Raw genomic sequence first — 19,002 nt, forward strand, 5'->3', positions numbered from 1 at the left:
TGTACTTCAAAAATTGATAACCCTTTGATAATAAAACGGTTTGTAAATCAAGGGGGCACGAAAACTTCCCATTCCTCCGACATGACCATCGCCAAGTCCGCGCCTCTGCTGGTCGTTGGAGCTGGCACTTGGGGCATATCGACAGCACTGCATCTGGCCCGACGGGGGTACACCAATGTCACAGTCCTCGACCCGTACCCCGTGCCCTCGTCCATCTCGGCCGGCAACGACATCAACAAGATCATCTCGTCCGGCCAATACAGCAACCGCAAAGATGAAATGGAAGTCAACGAGATCCTCGGCGACCAGGCATTCAAGGGCTGGACCGAGGATCCCTTGTTCCAGCCGTATTACAATGACACTGGCCTGCTGATGTCTGCCTGCACGCAAGCAGGTGTCGACCGACTGGGTGTCCGCGTGCGACCTGGGGATAATCCCAAACTAAAAGAGATATCCACGACAGAAGATTTCCAAAGCCTCGGTCCGCCAGGTGTCCTACAGGGCCGGTTCCCGGGGTGGAAGGGGTTCTTTATTCGCTCGGGCGCAGGGTGGGCTCATGCGCGAGACGCTCTGGTGGCAGCAGCCCGCGAGGCCCAGCGCCTGGGAGTGACATTCGTCACAGGATCTCCGCAAGGGAAAGTAACTTCCCTGATCTTCGAAGATAAAGACGTGAAGGGTGCAGTGACAGCCGATGGCAAGGCATGGTGTGCCACGCAGACCTTCTTGTGCGCGGGCGCGAGCGCAGGCCAGTTGCTAGACTTCAAGGACCAGCTGCGCCCTACAGCTTGGACTTTAGCCCACATCAAGCTCGAGCCGGAGGAGCGTGCGCGGTACAAGGACTTACCTGTGATATTCAATATTGAGAAGGGGTTCTTTTTCGAGCCGGACGGCGAGGGCGAAATCAAAATCTGTGATGAACATCCTGGATACACGAATATCTCTCACAGTACGGATGGCTCTGTCCGCAGTGTCCCTTTTGAGAAAACACAGATCCCCAAAGAATCTGAAGAGCGAGTCCGGAATCTCCTGCGGGAGACCATGCCGCAGCTGGCTGAGCGGCCATTCAGCTTTGGGCGCATCTGCTGGTGTGCAGATACCGCGAATCGGGAGTTTATCATCGACCGCCATCCGTCGCATGCTTCATTGATTCTTGGTTGTGGTGCTTCTGGTCGTGGTAAGCTATTTATCAAGTTGATGGTGCCTTCATTTGACTTAAATGTGGCTCACCGAGTCTCGCACACAGGATTCAAGTATCTTCCATCTATTGGTAGTCTTATTGTGGATGCGATGGAAGACAAGGTCCCCCCGAAGATTCATGAGATTATTAAATGGGACTCAGACTCCGCGAAGGACAGGAACTGGAAGGACACACTGGGAAGACATGGAGGGCCGAATAGGGTGATGGACTTTCACGAGGTCAAGGAGTGGACGGACCTTCAGCCGAGGAATATCTCCAAGCTGTAAACAGAATAACTCCTCGACATTGAAGAATCTACTATAACGGCATATGGATACTGAAGACTGAGGCATTCTACACAACTCGCAGGTCAAGATATGAAGCATGTCAGATTCATTGCACAGCTAGCTAATGAGACCCATTGAAAATCGAAAAGTGGTATCTAGTTTTTGATCCTTGCCACCCAGATCGTGCAAAAGAGAAAGAAACAAATGCGAGAGATCTCATAACTCTTCATCCATAAAACGTGAGAGAACAACGGGGATGGGACCAACCGCTCAAGCGAGATGGACCGACAGTGGGATTAGCATCGGTCCTGGCATTCGGTCTGGCGCTCAGCTGCTGGCAACAAAGTTCGCCTGGGCCCGAGTGTTCTTGATCGTCTTCTTGATGATGCTCTCGACCTCATCCCAGTCATTGGTATCAACGCGCTCGATGTTGCAGGAGAAGTGCTGCTGGATCTTGCGGAGCATTTCCCACTCATCGCGGCTCGACACGAACGATATGGCAACACCAATGCGTCCGAAACGGCCGGTACGACCGATACGGTGAAGGTAGGTCTGGTAGTCGGGTTCACGCGAGCGCGAACCAGGGGTGAAAGCCTCGGGAACGTCCTGTCAAGGAAACACAGATGGTCAGCTGTGACGTTAGGTGACAGGGGGAAAAGGTCAACTTACGTAGTTGACAACCAGGGACACAGTAGACACATCAATTCCACGGGCAAGGACATTGGTGGTGATGAGGACCTTCGCCTCACCGCTGCGGAAGGCGTCGATGACAGCGTCACGCTGAGAGCCCTCGATACCACCGGTCAGAGACGCAACCGTGTGGCCTTCAGCAACCATGCGTCTCTCAATCTCCGCAGCGGAGGCACGAGTCTGGGGGGCATTAGCACAAACCACAAACTGTAAGGTGCGCAAGGCGATTACCCACCTTGACGAAAATGATCGATGACCCGACAGTAAGCAGTCCGTAGAGCTGCACAAGATTCATGTACTTCTCCTCATCATTGCTGCAGTCCATGTACAGCTGCTTGATACCCTCCACAGTCAACTCTTCATGCTGCAGGGTGATCTCGTTCGCCGACGGAGCGAACTTCTCCGCGTAGCGGTGCACATGAGTGGGGAAAGTGGCAGAAAACAGGACAACCTGGATAGTGCGGGGAAGCATGCTAAGGGAAGATCGTCAGTATGTGGGCATGCGAGCTATTGTGTTTCAGACTCACGCCTTGACGCGGATGCACTGGTCGCCCAGACCCTGCTGGTCGAGCATGTTATCGGCCTCATCGAGCACAAGCACCTTCAGCTGGGTCGGGTTGAGGATGCGCTTCTTGATCATGTCCTGAACAGTACCCGGGGTGCCGACCACAATCGAGCAGTCCATCCGGGCGGGACGAGTAGCAGTGTCGGCGGGCACGGCGGTGCCAATGACCAGTCCATCGAGGAACTGGCCCATAACCTGAATCACACCAACAATCTGGCGGGCCAGTTCACGAGTCGGCGCCAGGATCAGGGCCTGGGGGGTCTTCTGCGATTGCTCGGAGGTGAGGTCCATGCGACTCAAGATGTTCAGGACGAAGGCGGCGGTCTTGCCGGTACCCGACTGCGATTGACCGACAAGGTTCTTCGGAGGGTTGCCCATCAGCAGGGGCAGAGCACGCTCCTGGACCTTGGACGGCTTGCGGAAGCCCATGGTGGACAAGCCCTTGAGAATGCGCTCATCCCTGTTGCGCGACCACTGTCAGTGCTCATCGAGAAACACACTAGTTCCATTGTAGGTGGCACTCACAGACCAAGCTCCTCAAAGGTCTTCGCCGAAAACAAAGGGTTGTTGGGATCCGCCTGGAGATCACTAAGCTTCACTTCGACCGTGTACTCGGGCTCCTGCAGCTCCGAGCCGCGCAGCTCAGCTCCTGCGCCATCCGGGCTAGGCTTCTCGGGGGAGTCTGTAAAAGCACGAAATGATTAGCGGGATGTCGCAGAACAGTTTCCCAGATCGCGAGAAACCGAGGCGACAACGACGCGGGGCGCGGTCTCGTTCGTACCGGTAGGCTTCGATTCTTCGGGCTTGGAGATGCGGTCCTCCAGGGAACCCCCGGCCTGGGGGGTCTCCGTGGGGTTCTCGGACGCCATGACGTTGGTATTGAGATTAATGATCCAGAGAGCTTCAAGATTCAAAGTGAAGGTAAGAGAATGAGAGAATGAGCGTGATGTTGGAAGAAGCAAGAATGTGGAGGGGCGCGGGGCAAAAAAAAAAGGACGGGGATGAGACCGTTGAGCCTTCAATAGAGCCCTTTATGTGATTCAAGAGATGAAGACTCAATGAGACAATAGATGAATAGAAATCAATGAGAACGAAAAAGAGTCAATAGCAACTCAATGCACGATTGAAATCGAGTGAATCAACGATTCGATTAAGAGCGAAAACAATGATGGAGCGTCTGCTGGTAATATTACGGTTATACCGGGGGACACCCTTATTGTTCTATGTATTAGTTGTATTGTTTGTGACGGGCATCTCCCCGCCTTCATCATAGGCTTCGGGGCACTTCCCAGGTACACACCCTCGCATTGTATTCTTTGGTCTGTGTCTGTCTGCCCCGGGAGTGTTTTGAGAGACAGTGAATTCACCTCGCGACGTGTTGCTATTCCATCGCTGTCGCATGTGTCGTCTGGTCCCAACTGCATCCAAGCCATGTCGGCAGCAGACGTGGCTCCTCAATTTGGAGCGGAGCTGAAGGTACGTGACGACAGGTGTGGGTTCTCCGTCTTGCAACCTCATAGCTAATCAGATCCACCGTGAAGGATTCATTCAAACCGGTCAACACTTGGGTATGTCCCTCCCCCGACATCGCCTCCCCGCAACTCGGTCAGATCGCCTCGGGCTTGGAGTGGCGCTAATGCAGCGGCGTTGCACAGGTATCGAACGGGATATCATGGCTAGAAGAGATACAGCAATTCTACCGGGAGCGCAGTGTCATTGAAAAGGAATACGCAACCAAGTTGGCCACCCTGTGCAAGAAATATTCCGATCGCAAATCGAAGAAAATCAGCCCGCTCAGTGTCGGCGACACTCCTACCTTAACCCCCGGTTCCCTCGAAAGCGCGTCGTTGACCACATGGTCTACACAATTGACTGCCGTTGAATCGCATGCCGCCGAGCGAGACAAGTTTGCCACGGATTTGGTTACGCAAGTGGCGGAGCCCCTCAAACTAGCTGCCACCCAATACGACGAGATTCGCAAATCCCATGTCGAATTCCACGGGAAACTGGAGAAAGAACGCGATGCGTCGTACGGCGAGCTCAAGAAGGCTAAGGGGAAATATGATGGGTCCTGTCAGGAGGTCGAGTCGCGACGGAAGAAGATGGAGTCATCATTCGACCACGGCAAGGCCAAGGCTCAATCCGCTTATCAACAGCAGATCTTGGAAATGAACAACTACAAGGTACGCACTCGAGCTTTTCTCACTAATATTGACTACTGACATGGTCTCCAGAATCTGTATCTCATCAGTATCAACGTTACCAACAAGCTAAAGGAAAGGTTTTACCACCAATATGTTCCAGAGATGATTGATGTGCGTGCTGGAACTTGGCCATCCGCCTCTGATATTCCAACAGAGTGTGCTGACTTTCGACACAGGGCTTGCAAAATCTCAATGAAACGCGAGTAACTAGATTAAACGCACTGTGGACACTTGCGGCGCAACTGGAAAAATCGTCGCTCTCCAATAGCACAAACCACATGACGAATTTGCTGCATGAAATCCCACGCAACGAACCGCGACTAGATTCGCTCATGTTCCTTCAACATAACGTGACACAATCACAAGAACCTGCCGACATGGGCTTTGAGCCAAGTCCAGTTTGGCATGACGATGCCTTAATTGTCACCGATGAGGCTGCTAAGGTCTTTCTGCGCAATGTTTTGGGTAAAAGCAAGACTCAAGTCCGCGAATTACGAGTAGAGGCGGATCGAAAGAGACGCGAGGTTGACACCATGACGAAGGCGCGCCAAAACATTCAGCAGGGCAAGGATGACCGCAGCGAGGTGGATATCGTCCGATCGATATTCTACTTGCAAGAGGCCCTCCATGACGTGGACCGCAAATGGCTCACGGCCGAGGTAGAAACATCTACCATCATATCAGTGACCGGAGACCTGTCATTGGGGGCCAAGAACCACAATTTCCGATCTCAGACGTTTAAGATCCCGACAAACTGTGACTTGTGTGGAGAGCGCATTTGGGGATTGTCCGCCAAAGGATTCGATTGTCGGGACTGTGGGTATACATGTCACAGCAAATGTCAAATGAAGGTCCCCGCCGAGTGTCCAGGCGAACAGTCTAAGGAAGATAAAAAGAAGCTCAAGGCCCAGCGACAAGATCAGGCTGGGGCGATGCCTCTCGCTGATCTTGATTCAACCTCGACCTCGGCGGCGGCGCCATCACTCACGCGTCAAAACACCATGAATTCGCTGAGCTCTGGGTATGCTGCTAGCACCACTCGGTCGGTCTCCAACGTCGCCGCGCAACCCACCCCAGAAAGCCCGGCAGAGGCACCTCCGGCCCCTGTTGCGGAAACCAAGCCAAATGCGCCGAAGCGAGGCAGAGTCCTGGCACCGCCCCCGTCAGCCTATGTCAGTACACCGTCGGTGAATGAGCCCAGTCCCGCTTCGAAGTCCGGAGAACCAAGAGGGAAAATGCTTTATGCCTACCAGGCCACTGGTGCGGACGAGGTCACAGTCCAAGAGGGAGATGATGTGGCAATCCTTGAGCCCGATGGTGAGCTATATAGTTTTCTGGAACTCTAGTAGCGGCCTCGCTAACTTTGATCTAGACGGTGGATGGATGCGCGTCCGCGCCGGCGCCAGCAAGGGTCTTGTCCCAACATCGTACGTTGAAGCTGCCCCGGCGCCATCGGCTAGTCCAGCCCTCACCGATCGACCTGGGTCCATATACTCCAATTCTTCTGCGTCTCTGGCAGGCGGTGCTGCACCCAAGCGTGTTGGGCCCGCGGTGGCCCCGCGACGGGGTGCCAAGAAGGTTCAATATGTCGAGGCGTTGTACGACTACGAAGCCCGTAGCGACATGGAATGGTCCATGGCAGAAGGCGAACGGTTCGTTCTGATTACTCGCGACGGTGGGGACGGCTGGGCCGACGTCGAAAGAGGTGGAGTCACCAAGAGCGTTCCCGCCAACTACATCCAGGAGGTGTAGATGCGGTCTGTATACCCTAGTCAATCCACCTCCCCAGTGCGATCGCAGCTGCCGAGGAGAAGATGTTTATGAGGATGTTCGTGCTGATGTGGCCCAGGGGCCATCCCTGCTGTATAGTTGGCGTTTGAGTGGCCTGTTGTGATTTTGCATCAGCAAGGAGCGTTTGGGGGCATTTGTGCTCGGCATCTATTTGCGAATTTTGGACATAGCATAGCCAGCATAAAATTGGTCTCTGGCCTTCAATTCGTGCACACATAGCTCCCTCGGTAACACTATCCCGCCACATCCAAGCTTCCTCTCACTCCCTTCAATCCCCTTATTTTTCATCAATAATCGTCGGTCCTGAGGACTGTTTATGTTTGAAACACATTCGGCTCGCATTTAACTCGTCATTTCGTCATATTTGGATTGTGCTCACAGGATACCCAGTCACGTTGCCTCGATTTCAGCCCGACTCCATCCTCCCCGAGGCTATCCACCGTCATAACGGTCATCAAGACAGACAAGTTCACCATCCATCCTGAAATAATTGGCACACGGTGATCATCTTGATTCTGCCTGAACACCAGTGTCCAAACTCTCAAGCCCAGTCTCTGGCGACCAAATGTACCGTGACCAATCCTCAACATGGAAAGTCTCTTCCATCATCCCCTCCCCGAGATCAATCTCCATGTCTTCCAAGTAACCCAAGGACCCGTCATCGAGAGCCAATGCAGGATCTAGCGGGATATCAAAAGGGTTGGCGCTGTCGAGCGGGCTCACCGATGGCAGCGTCTGTGCTATCCGGGCATCAGAAGTGGATGATCCAGCAGACACCAGTGAGTACGCGGGGTCAAATAGAGCCCCTGTGAGGATGCTCTGGGAAAAAGAGCCTGGTGCAGAATTCGAGAGTGATTGGGCGGGCCCAGCTGAACACGTCGAGCCCGCAGCCGAGATATCGCAAGCAGAAACATCGGATGCAGACAGCAGATGAGGCCAAGAGTTCCAATCCCTCTCCGACGATTCAGAGCGCGAGCAATCTCCGACTCCACAAATATCATTGTGTGAAGCGATGTCCCGCTCAGCAGGGAACCTCGCCGACGATGCCGAGCCTGACACGGAAGCGGACCGCAGTGGACGCGGCGGTGCTATCAACGACTGCTCTGCCTTTTCTCCCACCGGACGTGGCGCGATGGGAAGGAAGCCGTGCGGGTTATGCTGCCGTGGATAGAGTCTGGCATGCGAATTCTTCTAAAGAGCACAAGAAAAGAAAAACATCAGCACCAAGACCGTCTTGCATCTCTTCTTCGTTGGGGCGCGAAGATCTGCCGTCCGGTGGTTGGACCCGGCCGTTTGGCTGTGGTTGCGTTACTTTTGATGGACATTTGAGCTCTGCCTCGCGCTTCTGGCGCGCGTGCTCTGTGGGTGACTCGCACGGCGTCGAGTGGCAGATGGAACAAGTGGCGAAGGGGCGGCCCTTGCGCTTGATGCGAATCAACGGTCGATCTATGATTGTCAGCATAGCACTCAACACCTGAACGACAGGGCGTGTGCACTGTCACCGACCATAATGTTTGCAGCTGGTCACACGGTGGCCCCGTATGCAAGCTTCACAAGCACACTTATGACCGTCGATAAGCATCCCTCGATGAGATGAGAGAATCCAGCATGGCGAGTGCGAGCCTGGCTTTTATACCGTTGTTTTTTTCTTCTTTTCTTTTTTACCGGTACAAATTGAGGGGCATTCGAGTTCCCACTTCTTTAGGAGCTATGACATACGATGACAAAAATTTTCTCTGTGCGCGTTCACTGGCCGCTACTGACCTCCGGCATAGGGCAGGGGCCAGCCGATTTCACAGCCACAAGGGATCGACGAGGCCGCATTGGCCTATGCACCATTCGGAGGGTTCCATGCTTTTTATTAAGCTGGTTTTTAGGTCTGGTGGGGGGAGCTTGGGCCAGCCATGAGTGAATCATCGTTTGGATGTGTGGGTGTGGCTTCAAATGCGGTGCTTTTTTTTTGCAACTACATCCGCCGTGGGTCCTCAAGGCAGAGTACAAAATAATGCCAGCTAGCGGCGGTTGCGCGATAAACCCGTTGGAGCGAGAACCAGAGGTTGGGAATCGACACAATCCTCCCCTCTGGAACGTGGTCGGTTGCAAGCGAATTTTTCAGATTGTTCTCAACGGTATGAGGCATTTTCGTCCGCCTCGGCTACTGCAATTCCCGTTCAGATGGTTCTGCACGCGCCGACCCCAACTCATGTTCTCCTCAGGCTGGAAATGAACACCGGGAAATTATTTTCTTTCGGTGGGAACCTGTGACGCTCCTTCGGCCTGCCAGATCGGTGCTAGATCTTGGCTACAAATCCCTCATACCCAAAGACATAGCCACAGAGCCACAGTCACAAAGGCCTTGTTATCCCAGAGCCTTGTGTCAGGATTGCTTGTTGTGTTGCACCGAGGGATTTTGCCTCAATTGTGCGAGTGAACTACGTGTGCCATCTGACCGACTCATGTCTCCCCTACTCCTCGCCATAGATCCTACTTGGCTAGCTATACTCCAGGCGATCAGTGACCAGCGCACGGTGGTTACGACATGATATCACCCCACAGCGCTGCAAGTGCTAGCCGATGCCAACAGCGCAGGAGATCTTCTGGCTCGGCAACATGGGCTTGTGTACAGCTGGAGGTGGCTGTGCATCGACATCGGTTGAGTGGCGTCGCACCAGTTGGTTTTTTTTATATATATTTTTTCTCCCGATGAAATACCAGCGTCTCGACTGGCTCACCACACCCTGGCTTCTCAAGAAATATTCAGCTGCCTGGGTAAGGGTGGACCGAACACCCTTTCCTCCGACAATGGGTTACGGACCAGTACATCCAGGAATCCCCCTGGGATGAAAAGGAAAACCCACCGATTAAGCCACAATTAAGGAAAATTAAGCTCCATCACACGCCAATAATCAGGTCTGTGCTGGGTAGACCTGCCATGGGATGTGGATCGCGGATCTCCACTTCGCCAGTATGCGCCATTTTGTATACCTGAGGCTTTTTTTTTTTTTGCTCCTTCACATTTGATTTTTCCTTCCTTCTTCGCTAAGCGAAGAGGTCTCACAAATCCCACTTCACCGATGGTCAAATTCGAACTTGAAGGGTGTCGAACTCGCCGGTGTCAGACTCCAGGCACCCCTATAATCTCTATCTCGGAGAGCATCATCTCTTTTCCTCCTGGGTCGTGACATTTCACAAATATCGACAAGGATATAATGTGAACAGTTGTTTTGTGGGGTGGCCTGGTCGATATGTGTGCTTAACCATGCAGGGTCTGATTTCCCTGTAGTACAAAGCCCGCCCATTGGAGACTATAGCGGATTTAGCTCATGCTCGATTACCGGTTGATTCACGAGATTTGTTTTGGAGGCTTTGGGCTTTGGTTCAAACAAATATTTTCAGGACCATCATCAAAGGCTCCAACCCGTTTTATATTCGAGCCGCTCTCCTAAGTCTGTCTCAATTGTCTCTCGTGGTAGCGATGCAGCCACACCGAGTGGGCAAGTTGCGGGGTCGCCTAGCGATATACGGCATGCCATCGTCCACTCTGACTGGCAATCTAATTTCCTCGCACATCTTCCAAGTCCCAGTATCCTTGGTGTGTGACGGGCAAATCCGAACATTGGGCTCGACCAGCTAGCGCGCTAGCCCATCCGGGGATTCGGGGTGAGTAGGGCTGGATTCGAGCTGGTGCAAGTGCCAATCCTGCCAGGCTGCATGTTCTATTCTTGACGCTGCCAAGCATCGGCGATGCTCGGGCCGTAGCGAACCGCCAAAATGCAGCTTGGAGTGTGTTCCCCCTTTCCAATAAGCACGTTGACTGGAGCTATGTACACATGGCCTCGCCCTTCAAATTGATGTCTGGAAGGCCCTGAGACATGGAAAATGCGAAACCTCCAGTGTGCGTTAGGCGAGGCGTGTCTTACGGTGCCAGCAGAGAGGGATGGGGGGCCTGAAGACTTCAGGGTGTTCATTGGACCCGCCCTCGGCGATCGACAGGCCAAGGACTGCGAGCTGAAGGAGGATCGCATCTCGGCGTCCCCCACCGAAAGGCCCCGACATCACGTTTTCCATGGTCTGGGCATGGCTAAGGCCAGAAAACTCTTTTCAATGTCTTTGCATCTTCCAGCAACCTCGAACCGCCTGCCTTTTCGCTTCGCGACGCCCACATTGGCCGAGATAATCACTCTTCAAGGCATCGCTATTGTCTACGGCAGTTTCCGAATATGGCCCGGCTCCTCACTGTGTTCCTGACACTATGTCTAGCCGTGTTCGCCGTCGCCGACCAAAAATGCTACATGCTCGACGGGACGGATGCCTCTAAACACGTTCCCTGTAGCACCGACGAGGTGACCAATTGCTGTCACGCCAGCTCGGTGTGCATGAGCAACGGGTTATGCTACCTCCAGGGCAAAATGGGGTCCACGTTGATACGCGGAAGCTGTACTGACAGGAACTGGGGTCCAGCATGTTACGCGCCATGCCGTATGTTGAGACTCTCGACCACTCCCAACTGAAGAAAACCGAGATCGAACAACATGCTAATTGAAGGGGCGGCTGTTAATAGAAAACGCCCAACGAGATCGGGGCGTTCCCATCGTCAATATCGAATACAACCGTTCTGAATCCCAATACTGCTGCGGCCATGTTACCTGGAAGGACGGGAAACAGGGCTGCTATTGGGGAGAACCCTTCAAACTGGCAAAGGGGACTGTGATACCCGGTGTCGCCTGGCTAGCCACCCACGTCGCGGACAATCAAACTGCGAGCAATGTTTCCTCAGCTGGCGAAAGTGACACTCACATTGCGCCGTCTGCTTCGTCGTCTTCTTCGTCGTCTTCAACCTCATCTTCGCGCGACGTGGCCATTGGCGCTGGTGTCGGGGTTCCGCTGGGAGTGATTGCCCTCGCGTCTATTCTCTGGGCACTCTGGGAGCGCCGACTGCGTAAGCGCATCCCCAGCCAGGACCCTGCGTATGGGTCCTCGATCCGACAGCGTGGAACAGCCGAGCTGAGCAACCCCGAGTCAGACGCGAATCCGCCGGCGGAGCTGGACACGGGAAATGAACCTAAAGATAATACTCATGGGACACAATATGCATAATTTGGCCCCTTCTCTGCGGGGGTAGCAGGACACTGATGTGCCTGCTGTACAGATTGTTGAACTGAGAGGTATAATGTATATGAACGTGGAACGGCGTTGTCTTTCGGTATATCCTATTGATTAGCCCATCTTAAAATATTCGCATAATTCAACAGTTTTGTATGGTTTAAAAGTCCCTGAAACGCTCTTCTATGCTCGAGTCATGACCACCCGAATTGGCCCCTATGCGAATGGCCCCCACAACGCTAAGAAATCTCAAGCTTCCACGCCACATCCAGGGACCTACGAGAGCCCCAATGACTGCCGCTATGGATATGCCGGTGGAGATGCCAGTGGATCCCAGCTGGGCTTAATGGGAACGGGGCGCGGACGATGTAGAAAATAAATAGATACAGTCCTCAACTGTCAACTCGCCCGTTTCTTCGCTTTTCGTTTATTATTTCTTCCAGCATCTACGGTATTGCATTTCTTCAGCGTTCTAACTTTTTCTTTTTCTCTGGCATGTCTCTACAACGCCGGTCGTTCCCCCAGCTGGCCGTCCTCTTTTTGTTTTGTCTCTTCATCTGTACATCCCACGCGGGTTTCGTGGCTCCTAAAGTGGAATTGCCTGAAGAGCCGAGACCCCAGCCAAAGACTGAAAGCGAAGAAGACCCTGGAAGCGGCTCGTCGGGGGGCAGCTCCGACAATGAGTACTATGGAGCCCCTGGCACCATGAACAGCCAGAGTCCGCAAAACGACATCAACCCGCCGCTGTTCTCCGACTCGAGTAGGTTATGCCAGAATTCCATGGTTTCTTCTTTCTAATGCTAGCGCCATCTAACATGAAACGCAGAAACCGCTAAAGAGCTCGCCGAGCATGTAGAAGACCTGCTGGACGCGATCGCCTCGGCGCAGTCGCACACTGCAACCCCCACGTCATCCAGATCGATCTCCTCCCCCGCTGGAGCTCTCTTGCCCACTGCAACTATGGCCTCCGCCGCCACCATGGGCTGCAGCGTCTTCCAGAGTTACATGAGCCTGTGTGCGCCCACGACCGTCCCCACGCCCAGTAGTACCAGCTCGGCGGCCGCAGCCCTGGCCACGGACTCGGTCTTCGCCTCGTGTGCCTGCTACTCGGCGTCGTACTATGTCCCCGAGGCTCTGGACAACGCCGCCCTTGCTTGTGCTGGGTATACTGCCGCTGGCTCGTCGGCGATGCTGAGTACCGGCCTGGCCGCTGCGGCTACGTCTGCTTCGCAGCTGCAGGGCTTTTGCTCGACCGTTGGCAATTTGCGGCACTATTCGAGTACTCCGTTTGGAAAGGCCGCTCCTACTCCGACTGACGAGAATAGCCGGGTGCAGCCTGAGTCCACGAGTACGGGCCAGGCGGGTAGGGTTGTGTCCTCTGGGTTTGGGCTGGCAGTTGCTATGCTCGCTAGTCTTCTTCTGATCTAGAGATGAGTTGGATGGGAGTTCGATGAAAATGGTGAAGAAGGTACGAAGTTAATAGAATATGTTAAAGGACATAATTTGTTGAAAAGATCCATGTCTCTCTCATATCTCGGATCCTCCTGGTATAAAAATGTTTCCCGGACATGGTTCTTTCCACACACTGATACCAAAGAAACATCTCTTTCTTTCGTCCGTTTTCCCTCGACATCCTATCTCACACAACGTTTCCCACGTGTCGATATCTATCTTCCCACAGTTCCGTTGCACTGCAGTAAGGAACTGCAGCAGGTCGCGGTCGGTAAAGGAAGTGACATAGACACGTCGACGGAGTATCTTGTGGAAATATACCAAGGAGTTCATGCCATTTTTCTTAACCACGGGAATTAGCTTCCCGCTGTTTTGTTTTTAATCTGTTGAAATATTGCTCGCCCGAGCAGCCGCACATACGCAAGGCGTTTTCTCTGCAACCTCTTTGATTACGCTGGTCTCTGGACGATGTCTGGAAAGAGCCCTTGTCAAGGCCAGGAAGGCTGCCAGGAGTAACATGAGATAGAAGGGCTTCATTATTGAGGACGAATTTGTGGACGGGATCTGTAAGCTTCTGATAATGAATAATTTAACTGAACTACTTAATCAAGTGAGGAAATAATTTCAGTCTTATACCTAGTCCCTCTATACTGAGATCTCTATTCTACTTTCCTGGTTTTGACCGCTTGATGCGCCAAGAAACTGATTCGCGTGTTCTGGGATACCCTATTCGAGGATATATATCCATGCATACTCAAATCATGATAATGACATCATATAGAAAAAAAGGATGCATTATCCAGTATAAAGCAGGAAGTATGTATGGTTAGTGTAGTACGGAATAGACGAGACCGTCTTACGACTTGAAAATCATGTCCAGAACCCATCCAGCCTTATGCACATCAACAATGACTAGACCCAAGTTCAGAAGGACGTATATTGCTCTACCAATACGAGTCCATTGTGCCTCTAGTACATTGGCAGATGCCGACAAATTATAAGTGCTCTTCATGGACAGGGTTGCACAAATGCAATGCAATGCAGCAGGAGATCGTGGATTCGCGTGTGGGAACTCACATTATCATTTGAGGATTTGGGTGCCTTGACAAATCTGCTAGTCTTGTCTTATAGTACAGAAATGGTTCTTCAACTGGCTTGATCTCATTATAGTTGCTCAAGCAAAAGTCTGTTGGAAATTTAAATAGCGGGAAAATAACTCACCAGTTGACTGTCGCACTATATTGAGGGCAGGTGTTGAGTAACCGTGGGACGGAGGTGTAGAATTCGGCATTGTCTTGTTAACCAAGTCATGTTGGGCAGAAATTTTTCATTCAAGTCCTTTATTTTCATCTCTAAGTCTCGGGACTCATGTGTCTAGCTACCCCTAACATAGGAAGTAGAAACCAATTGAGGAGAGCATATGGCTTCGAAGTCCACGAATATATAGTTTATGAATTTTAGGATAAGCAAAGGCTTACTTTTACCATGAGCAACAGTGTATTACAACATAGCAAAAGCAGAAAGGACCTTAGTTTTTCGTTCTTTGTCACATTGGGAACCCCTCTCACTCCATATCCCTTCATGATAATGAACAACATTGGCAGATAACCATAGCCCTAAGGTAGCCCTGTGAGCAATTATTCTAAGCAAGGGGCTTGCCTTGAGCCTGATCCTTCGGGGAATGATCTCATGCACAAACCTTACTAAAATCAAAATGTCCGAGATCACCAGCCATGTTTGAAAATGATCATGTCCTGCATTCCAGTCCCTTCGAACTCCCGTGCCTAGCCGACCCTACTCACAATCTTCCGATGCTATCCCTGGGATGTTTCTATGCCCCACACAGAGCACGTCAGTTGCAGCCTTTAGAAAGGTTTCTTTCTGGGGAAGCTCCCTTCCACAGGAGCTCGATACCCGTGTCTCCACACGACAAAACATCCACACGTAGCCTCGGCAACCCACTCGTCTCAGATATCGGAATCATCAGATTCCCAGTCCGATTGCATGATACGAAGGCGTCTCTTTAGATATCGGCTACCAGATAGTTGGAAAACGGGCTTAGTATTGCTAGCTACGGCTTTTGCTTCTTACGTTACATGCCAGTCGTATCAAGTTCGGCGTCTGGTGAATTCCTCTCGTCGTCTGACTGAACTCAATCAAGGTTTACCCCTTCCTATGATATGGCTACATTTGAAGATTTGGAAAATGTGGAATTCATTATAATAGATATGGCCCTTTTGATTGTGAATCATAAACCCAATCGTCAATCCACGAACAATATTAAAACGCAATCCCGTTCTCAAATTCAATGGATACCAGCACAGCCTTACGCAAAATTTCAAGTCTCGACGGAAAAACTCGATTATGTTCATGCAGTGATAATGAGGACATTACTATCAACCAACATGTCCTGCCCCCTACAGATGGCGGATTTCATGCATGGATGTTTCTGGCGGCGTGTACGATGATAGAGGCTTTGGTCTGGGGTATGTCTGTCAGCTATCCGTCAAGTGAAAGCATATTTCTCATCGAGTTACAGGATTCGCGTTCGCTTTTGGTGTGTTTCAAAGCTATTATCGGGCAAGTGACAAGTTCGAAGATTCAAATATGGTAGCAGTCATTGGGACATGTGCCACGGTAAGAAGTGGAAGCTGCTAGCTCAAGAGAAAATGCTAACAAGATGCTTGCAGGGAATTGCCTATTTGAGCTGTCCATTGGCGATAGTGACGATGATTCTCCTCCCTCGAATGGCAAAGTGGTTCTCAACAATAGGACTGACCATCATGTGTTTCTCGCTAGCCATGGGCTCCTTCGCCTCAAATGTCACACACCTCATCCTATCTCAAGGCGTCGGATTCGGTATCGGTGGCTGCATAGCATACAGCCCGTCGATCCTATTCATGTCGCAGTGGTTCATCAAGCGAAGAGGACTCGCCTTCGGTATCGTCTGGGCCGGATCCGGGTTGTCGGGGATCATCTTCCCACTCGGACTGGGGAAACTCTTAAGTCAGTTCGGGTTTGAGACCACGTTAAGGATTTCTTCTGTGCTGCTCTTTGTGCTGGCTGCTCCTTTTCTATATTTCCACAAACCCCGACTGCCTATCTCGAACACAATAGCCTATCGCCGACTGAACTTTCGGTTTATCTACAACAAGGTCTTTGTCATCTATCAAATTGGTAACATTATGGAGGCTCTGGGATTCTTCCTACCCGGCATCTACCTTCCCACCTACGCACGCCTCATCGGTGCGCCCGACTATCTTTGCTCACTTACGGTGACCATTCTCAATCTAGCCTCGGTGTTTGGCAGTGTATCCATGGGGTTTCTATGTGACCGATACCATGTCCTAACCTGCATTGCCATCTCTACTATTGGCACCGTGGCCTCCGTCTTGCTTATTTGGGGTTTCTCTATAACTATCCCCGCCTTGTTGGTATTCTCTGTTGCGTATGGGCTATTTGCGGGGAGCTTCTCAGCAACGTGGTCCGGATTTACCCATGAGGTGCAGCAGGTTGATTCAGCTGCTGATGCTACAGTCATTTTCTCTATTATCGCCTTTGGTAGAGGCATTGGGAATGTTGTCAGCGGTCCATTGAGCGAGGTTTTGCTGAAGGCAGATAGTTGGCAAGGACGTGCAGTAGGGGCGTATGGCAGTGGATTCGGACTTCTCATTGTGTGTACTGGCTCGAGCGCTATGCTGGGGGGATTATGTTTGCTTGCGCGCTGTTTTAAATTTCTTTAATTTTTGAGAAGTCTCAGTCAAGTATAAAGGTCCACATGCAACTTTTGTAGATTTTCTCAGATATCTCAAGATGATCGCGTTCAAACATTCTAAGACGTGGTTAACTTGGAAATATATTTGGCTTGAGCAATAAAATTTCAGTATATACTGTTTTGGCAAACCCACGAAAAGAAGTAATATTCTTTCATATAATATCAGCCAAGTTTGAGGTTTAGTTAATATCTTATCCCGCATCTTAGCTATTCAAATCTTCGGCTTAGTTATGCCTTCCTATAGTGGCATCGGTGAGAAGCCAGATACAGAGGATACTGATCAGTATGTGCTAACCAATAAATACAGGTAGGTACCCGTGGACCTATAATGAAGTGAGCGATAGGATTTACTCTTACGATGGATTGACCATGTCCCTAATAACCCTAAAACCTCCACACCGACCAGTGCTTGCATAGATAAGTGCTGCCAGTCAGACATTAATAAATGGACCGAGGTACGGGGTTCCCTTTTCGTGATCGTAAAACCAACATCAGAATATAACCATGATGTATATAGCATCACAGGGACAAGGCACTCTGCGTGACGTCACTAGCAAGACAAATACCAGGAACAAAATCCATAATCGTGGAGATTTCGAAGATCTATTGAAAATTCCCCGCAGTTCTATATAGTTTCCGATTAGTGCTGACCGCATCTTGATCACGCTGACCATTGATTTCATTGATCGACATACCAGCAACAAAAACAAGAAAATTGAGACCACCGCCTACACGAAAAACGAAGGAATAGAGTAGTGGGTATGATCCCCCTGGGCCCCCAGCCGGTGCTTTTCCTTCCCCCCCCGGCCAGGGCAACCTTTCCCATTTCGCGTACTCTCGCGTGACTTTCCTCTTCTGCTTCTTTAGCTTCTCCATATGCAAGTAGTCTCTGGCCAGCACATACATGTTCAGCTTGTGGCTTCGTGTAGGCTGAACTGTTCTTCGCTTTCATGGTATTATGTTTATTTGTATTTTCATTTTACTTCCCCTCTCTCTAACTAGAAAGAGAAGCAGCCAAGAATGGGGAAAACCCCGGATACACCCTAGCAAGCGGGGAGACATGGATGGCTCCAGCAAGCAATCCCCAGAGCGCAGTAGCCAACGAAATACGCGCAGGCATCTTGCCAAGGGGGAACCATCCATCCGCAGTCAATCGGCAAATTCGGCGCCCCCATTGTCTCAGCTCCAAACTAAATGGCAAAACGGCGTACTGGTCGAATCCCCGCGACGTGGAGTGCATATGTACCGGCGTGATCCATGGGGATGAGAGCGAACAGACCAGCTGCTAATTTTACAATTCTATAGCGGACGAGGCGGAAGAAGTGGAGGGGCTTTATGCCTTGGTATGGGCATCGTCTTCTTGGCAGAGGGTCGTTGGAATAAAGTAAAGCCCTTGATTCGGTGGTGGCGGTGACACTGAGTGGTGGATCTCCACAGTATAAAAAAAGGGGGCCAAAGCCAAGCATGGACCATACAATACGGGGGGGCCCGGCCTTCCCTCCTTTTTTTTTTTGTTTCCCTTTCTGGGGGTTGCGGATGGAGGACGGCCTATTGCCTTGGGCCTATCACCTTTCTTGCGTGAACTGTTGCAGGGATTCTTTGCTTTTTTGCCGTTCTTAGGAAATGCAATGCAACATTTCCTCACTATGACTACATTTGTAGATCGGACATGACTCGATGCTAGGTTTGTGTTCTTACTTGCAGCTTTGTTGCTGGGGTTGCCCCGCTGTAATTCCTTTTTGTCTGTTCTAACCGCGGTTAAGCAACCCGGTGGACTTGTGCTAGTGATATTTCCAGGTCGAACATGTCTCATATGCTTCGGCTTAATCACGGGATATCTCGCGTGTCGCGGTGGAGCAAGATCACTATTTAAAGCACTATTGTATGTATCTAGCGATGATACTTTCGGGTATTGAATTCCGCTCGGGTATCTGTGGGGATTCAGCGAGGTCGATACC

At 51.3% G+C, this 19,002-nt stretch overlaps 7 protein-coding genes across 7 annotated transcripts; 5 read left to right on the top strand and 2 right to left on the bottom strand.

Moving 5' to 3' along the window:
* Window positions 1–81: 81 nt before the first annotated feature.
* Window positions 82–1,464, top strand: NUU61_000967 (NAD(P)/FAD-dependent oxidoreductase; the record flags this gene model as incomplete). The annotated part of the gene is made up of 1 exon (XM_056651550.1): window positions 82–1,464. The coding sequence occupies one exon, from the start codon at window positions 82–84 to the stop codon at window positions 1,462–1,464; it is 1,383 nt and encodes a 460-aa protein (XP_056516400.1).
* A 327-nt stretch (window positions 1,465–1,791) lies between these two features.
* dbp5 (ATP-dependent RNA helicase DBP5) lies at window positions 1,792–3,588 on the bottom strand (the record flags this gene model as incomplete). Its single annotated transcript, XM_056651551.1, has 6 exons — window positions 1,792–2,070; window positions 2,134–2,334; window positions 2,390–2,627; window positions 2,682–3,179; window positions 3,245–3,401; window positions 3,441–3,588. 6 exons carry the CDS (start codon window positions 3,586–3,588, stop codon window positions 1,792–1,794), a joined length of 1,521 nt encoding a protein of 506 aa, XP_056516401.1.
* Window positions 3,589–4,150: 562 nt separating this feature from the next.
* NUU61_000969 (putative actin polymerization protein Bzz1) lies at window positions 4,151–6,675 on the top strand (the record flags this gene model as incomplete). Its single annotated transcript, XM_056651552.1, has 6 exons — window positions 4,151–4,195; window positions 4,261–4,287; window positions 4,375–4,902; window positions 4,954–5,034; window positions 5,100–6,240; window positions 6,296–6,675. 6 exons carry the CDS (start codon window positions 4,151–4,153, stop codon window positions 6,673–6,675), a joined length of 2,202 nt encoding a protein of 733 aa, XP_056516402.1.
* A 543-nt stretch (window positions 6,676–7,218) lies between these two features.
* On the bottom strand, window positions 7,219–8,296 carry NUU61_000970 (uncharacterized protein; the record flags this gene model as incomplete). Its single annotated transcript, XM_056651553.1, has 3 exons — window positions 7,219–7,905; window positions 8,000–8,160; window positions 8,221–8,296. 3 exons carry the CDS (start codon window positions 8,294–8,296, stop codon window positions 7,219–7,221), a joined length of 924 nt encoding a protein of 307 aa, XP_056516403.1.
* Window positions 8,297–10,934: 2,638 nt separating this feature from the next.
* On the top strand, window positions 10,935–11,811 carry NUU61_000971 (uncharacterized protein; the record flags this gene model as incomplete). The annotated part of the gene is made up of 2 exons (XM_056651554.1): window positions 10,935–11,193; window positions 11,276–11,811. The coding sequence occupies 2 exons, from the start codon at window positions 10,935–10,937 to the stop codon at window positions 11,809–11,811; spliced, it is 795 nt and encodes a 264-aa protein (XP_056516404.1).
* Window positions 11,812–12,312: 501 nt separating this feature from the next.
* NUU61_000972 (uncharacterized protein) lies at window positions 12,313–13,245 on the top strand (the record flags this gene model as incomplete). Its single annotated transcript, XM_056651555.1, has 2 exons — window positions 12,313–12,577; window positions 12,644–13,245. 2 exons carry the CDS (start codon window positions 12,313–12,315, stop codon window positions 13,243–13,245), a joined length of 867 nt encoding a protein of 288 aa, XP_056516405.1.
* A 2,332-nt stretch (window positions 13,246–15,577) lies between these two features.
* On the top strand, window positions 15,578–17,012 carry NUU61_000973 (uncharacterized protein; the record flags this gene model as incomplete). Its single annotated transcript, XM_056651556.1, has 3 exons — window positions 15,578–15,755; window positions 15,809–15,906; window positions 15,960–17,012. The coding sequence occupies 3 exons, from the start codon at window positions 15,578–15,580 to the stop codon at window positions 17,010–17,012; spliced, it is 1,329 nt and encodes a 442-aa protein (XP_056516406.1).
* Between the last annotated feature and the right edge of the window lie 1,990 nt (window positions 17,013–19,002).

This window comes from Penicillium alfredii (genome assembly GCF_028826965.1).
Source record: "Penicillium alfredii strain IBT 34128 chromosome Unknown utg000001l_segment0_segment0, whole genome shotgun sequence".
NCBI lineage: Eukaryota > Fungi > Ascomycota > Eurotiomycetes > Eurotiales > Aspergillaceae > Penicillium > Penicillium alfredii.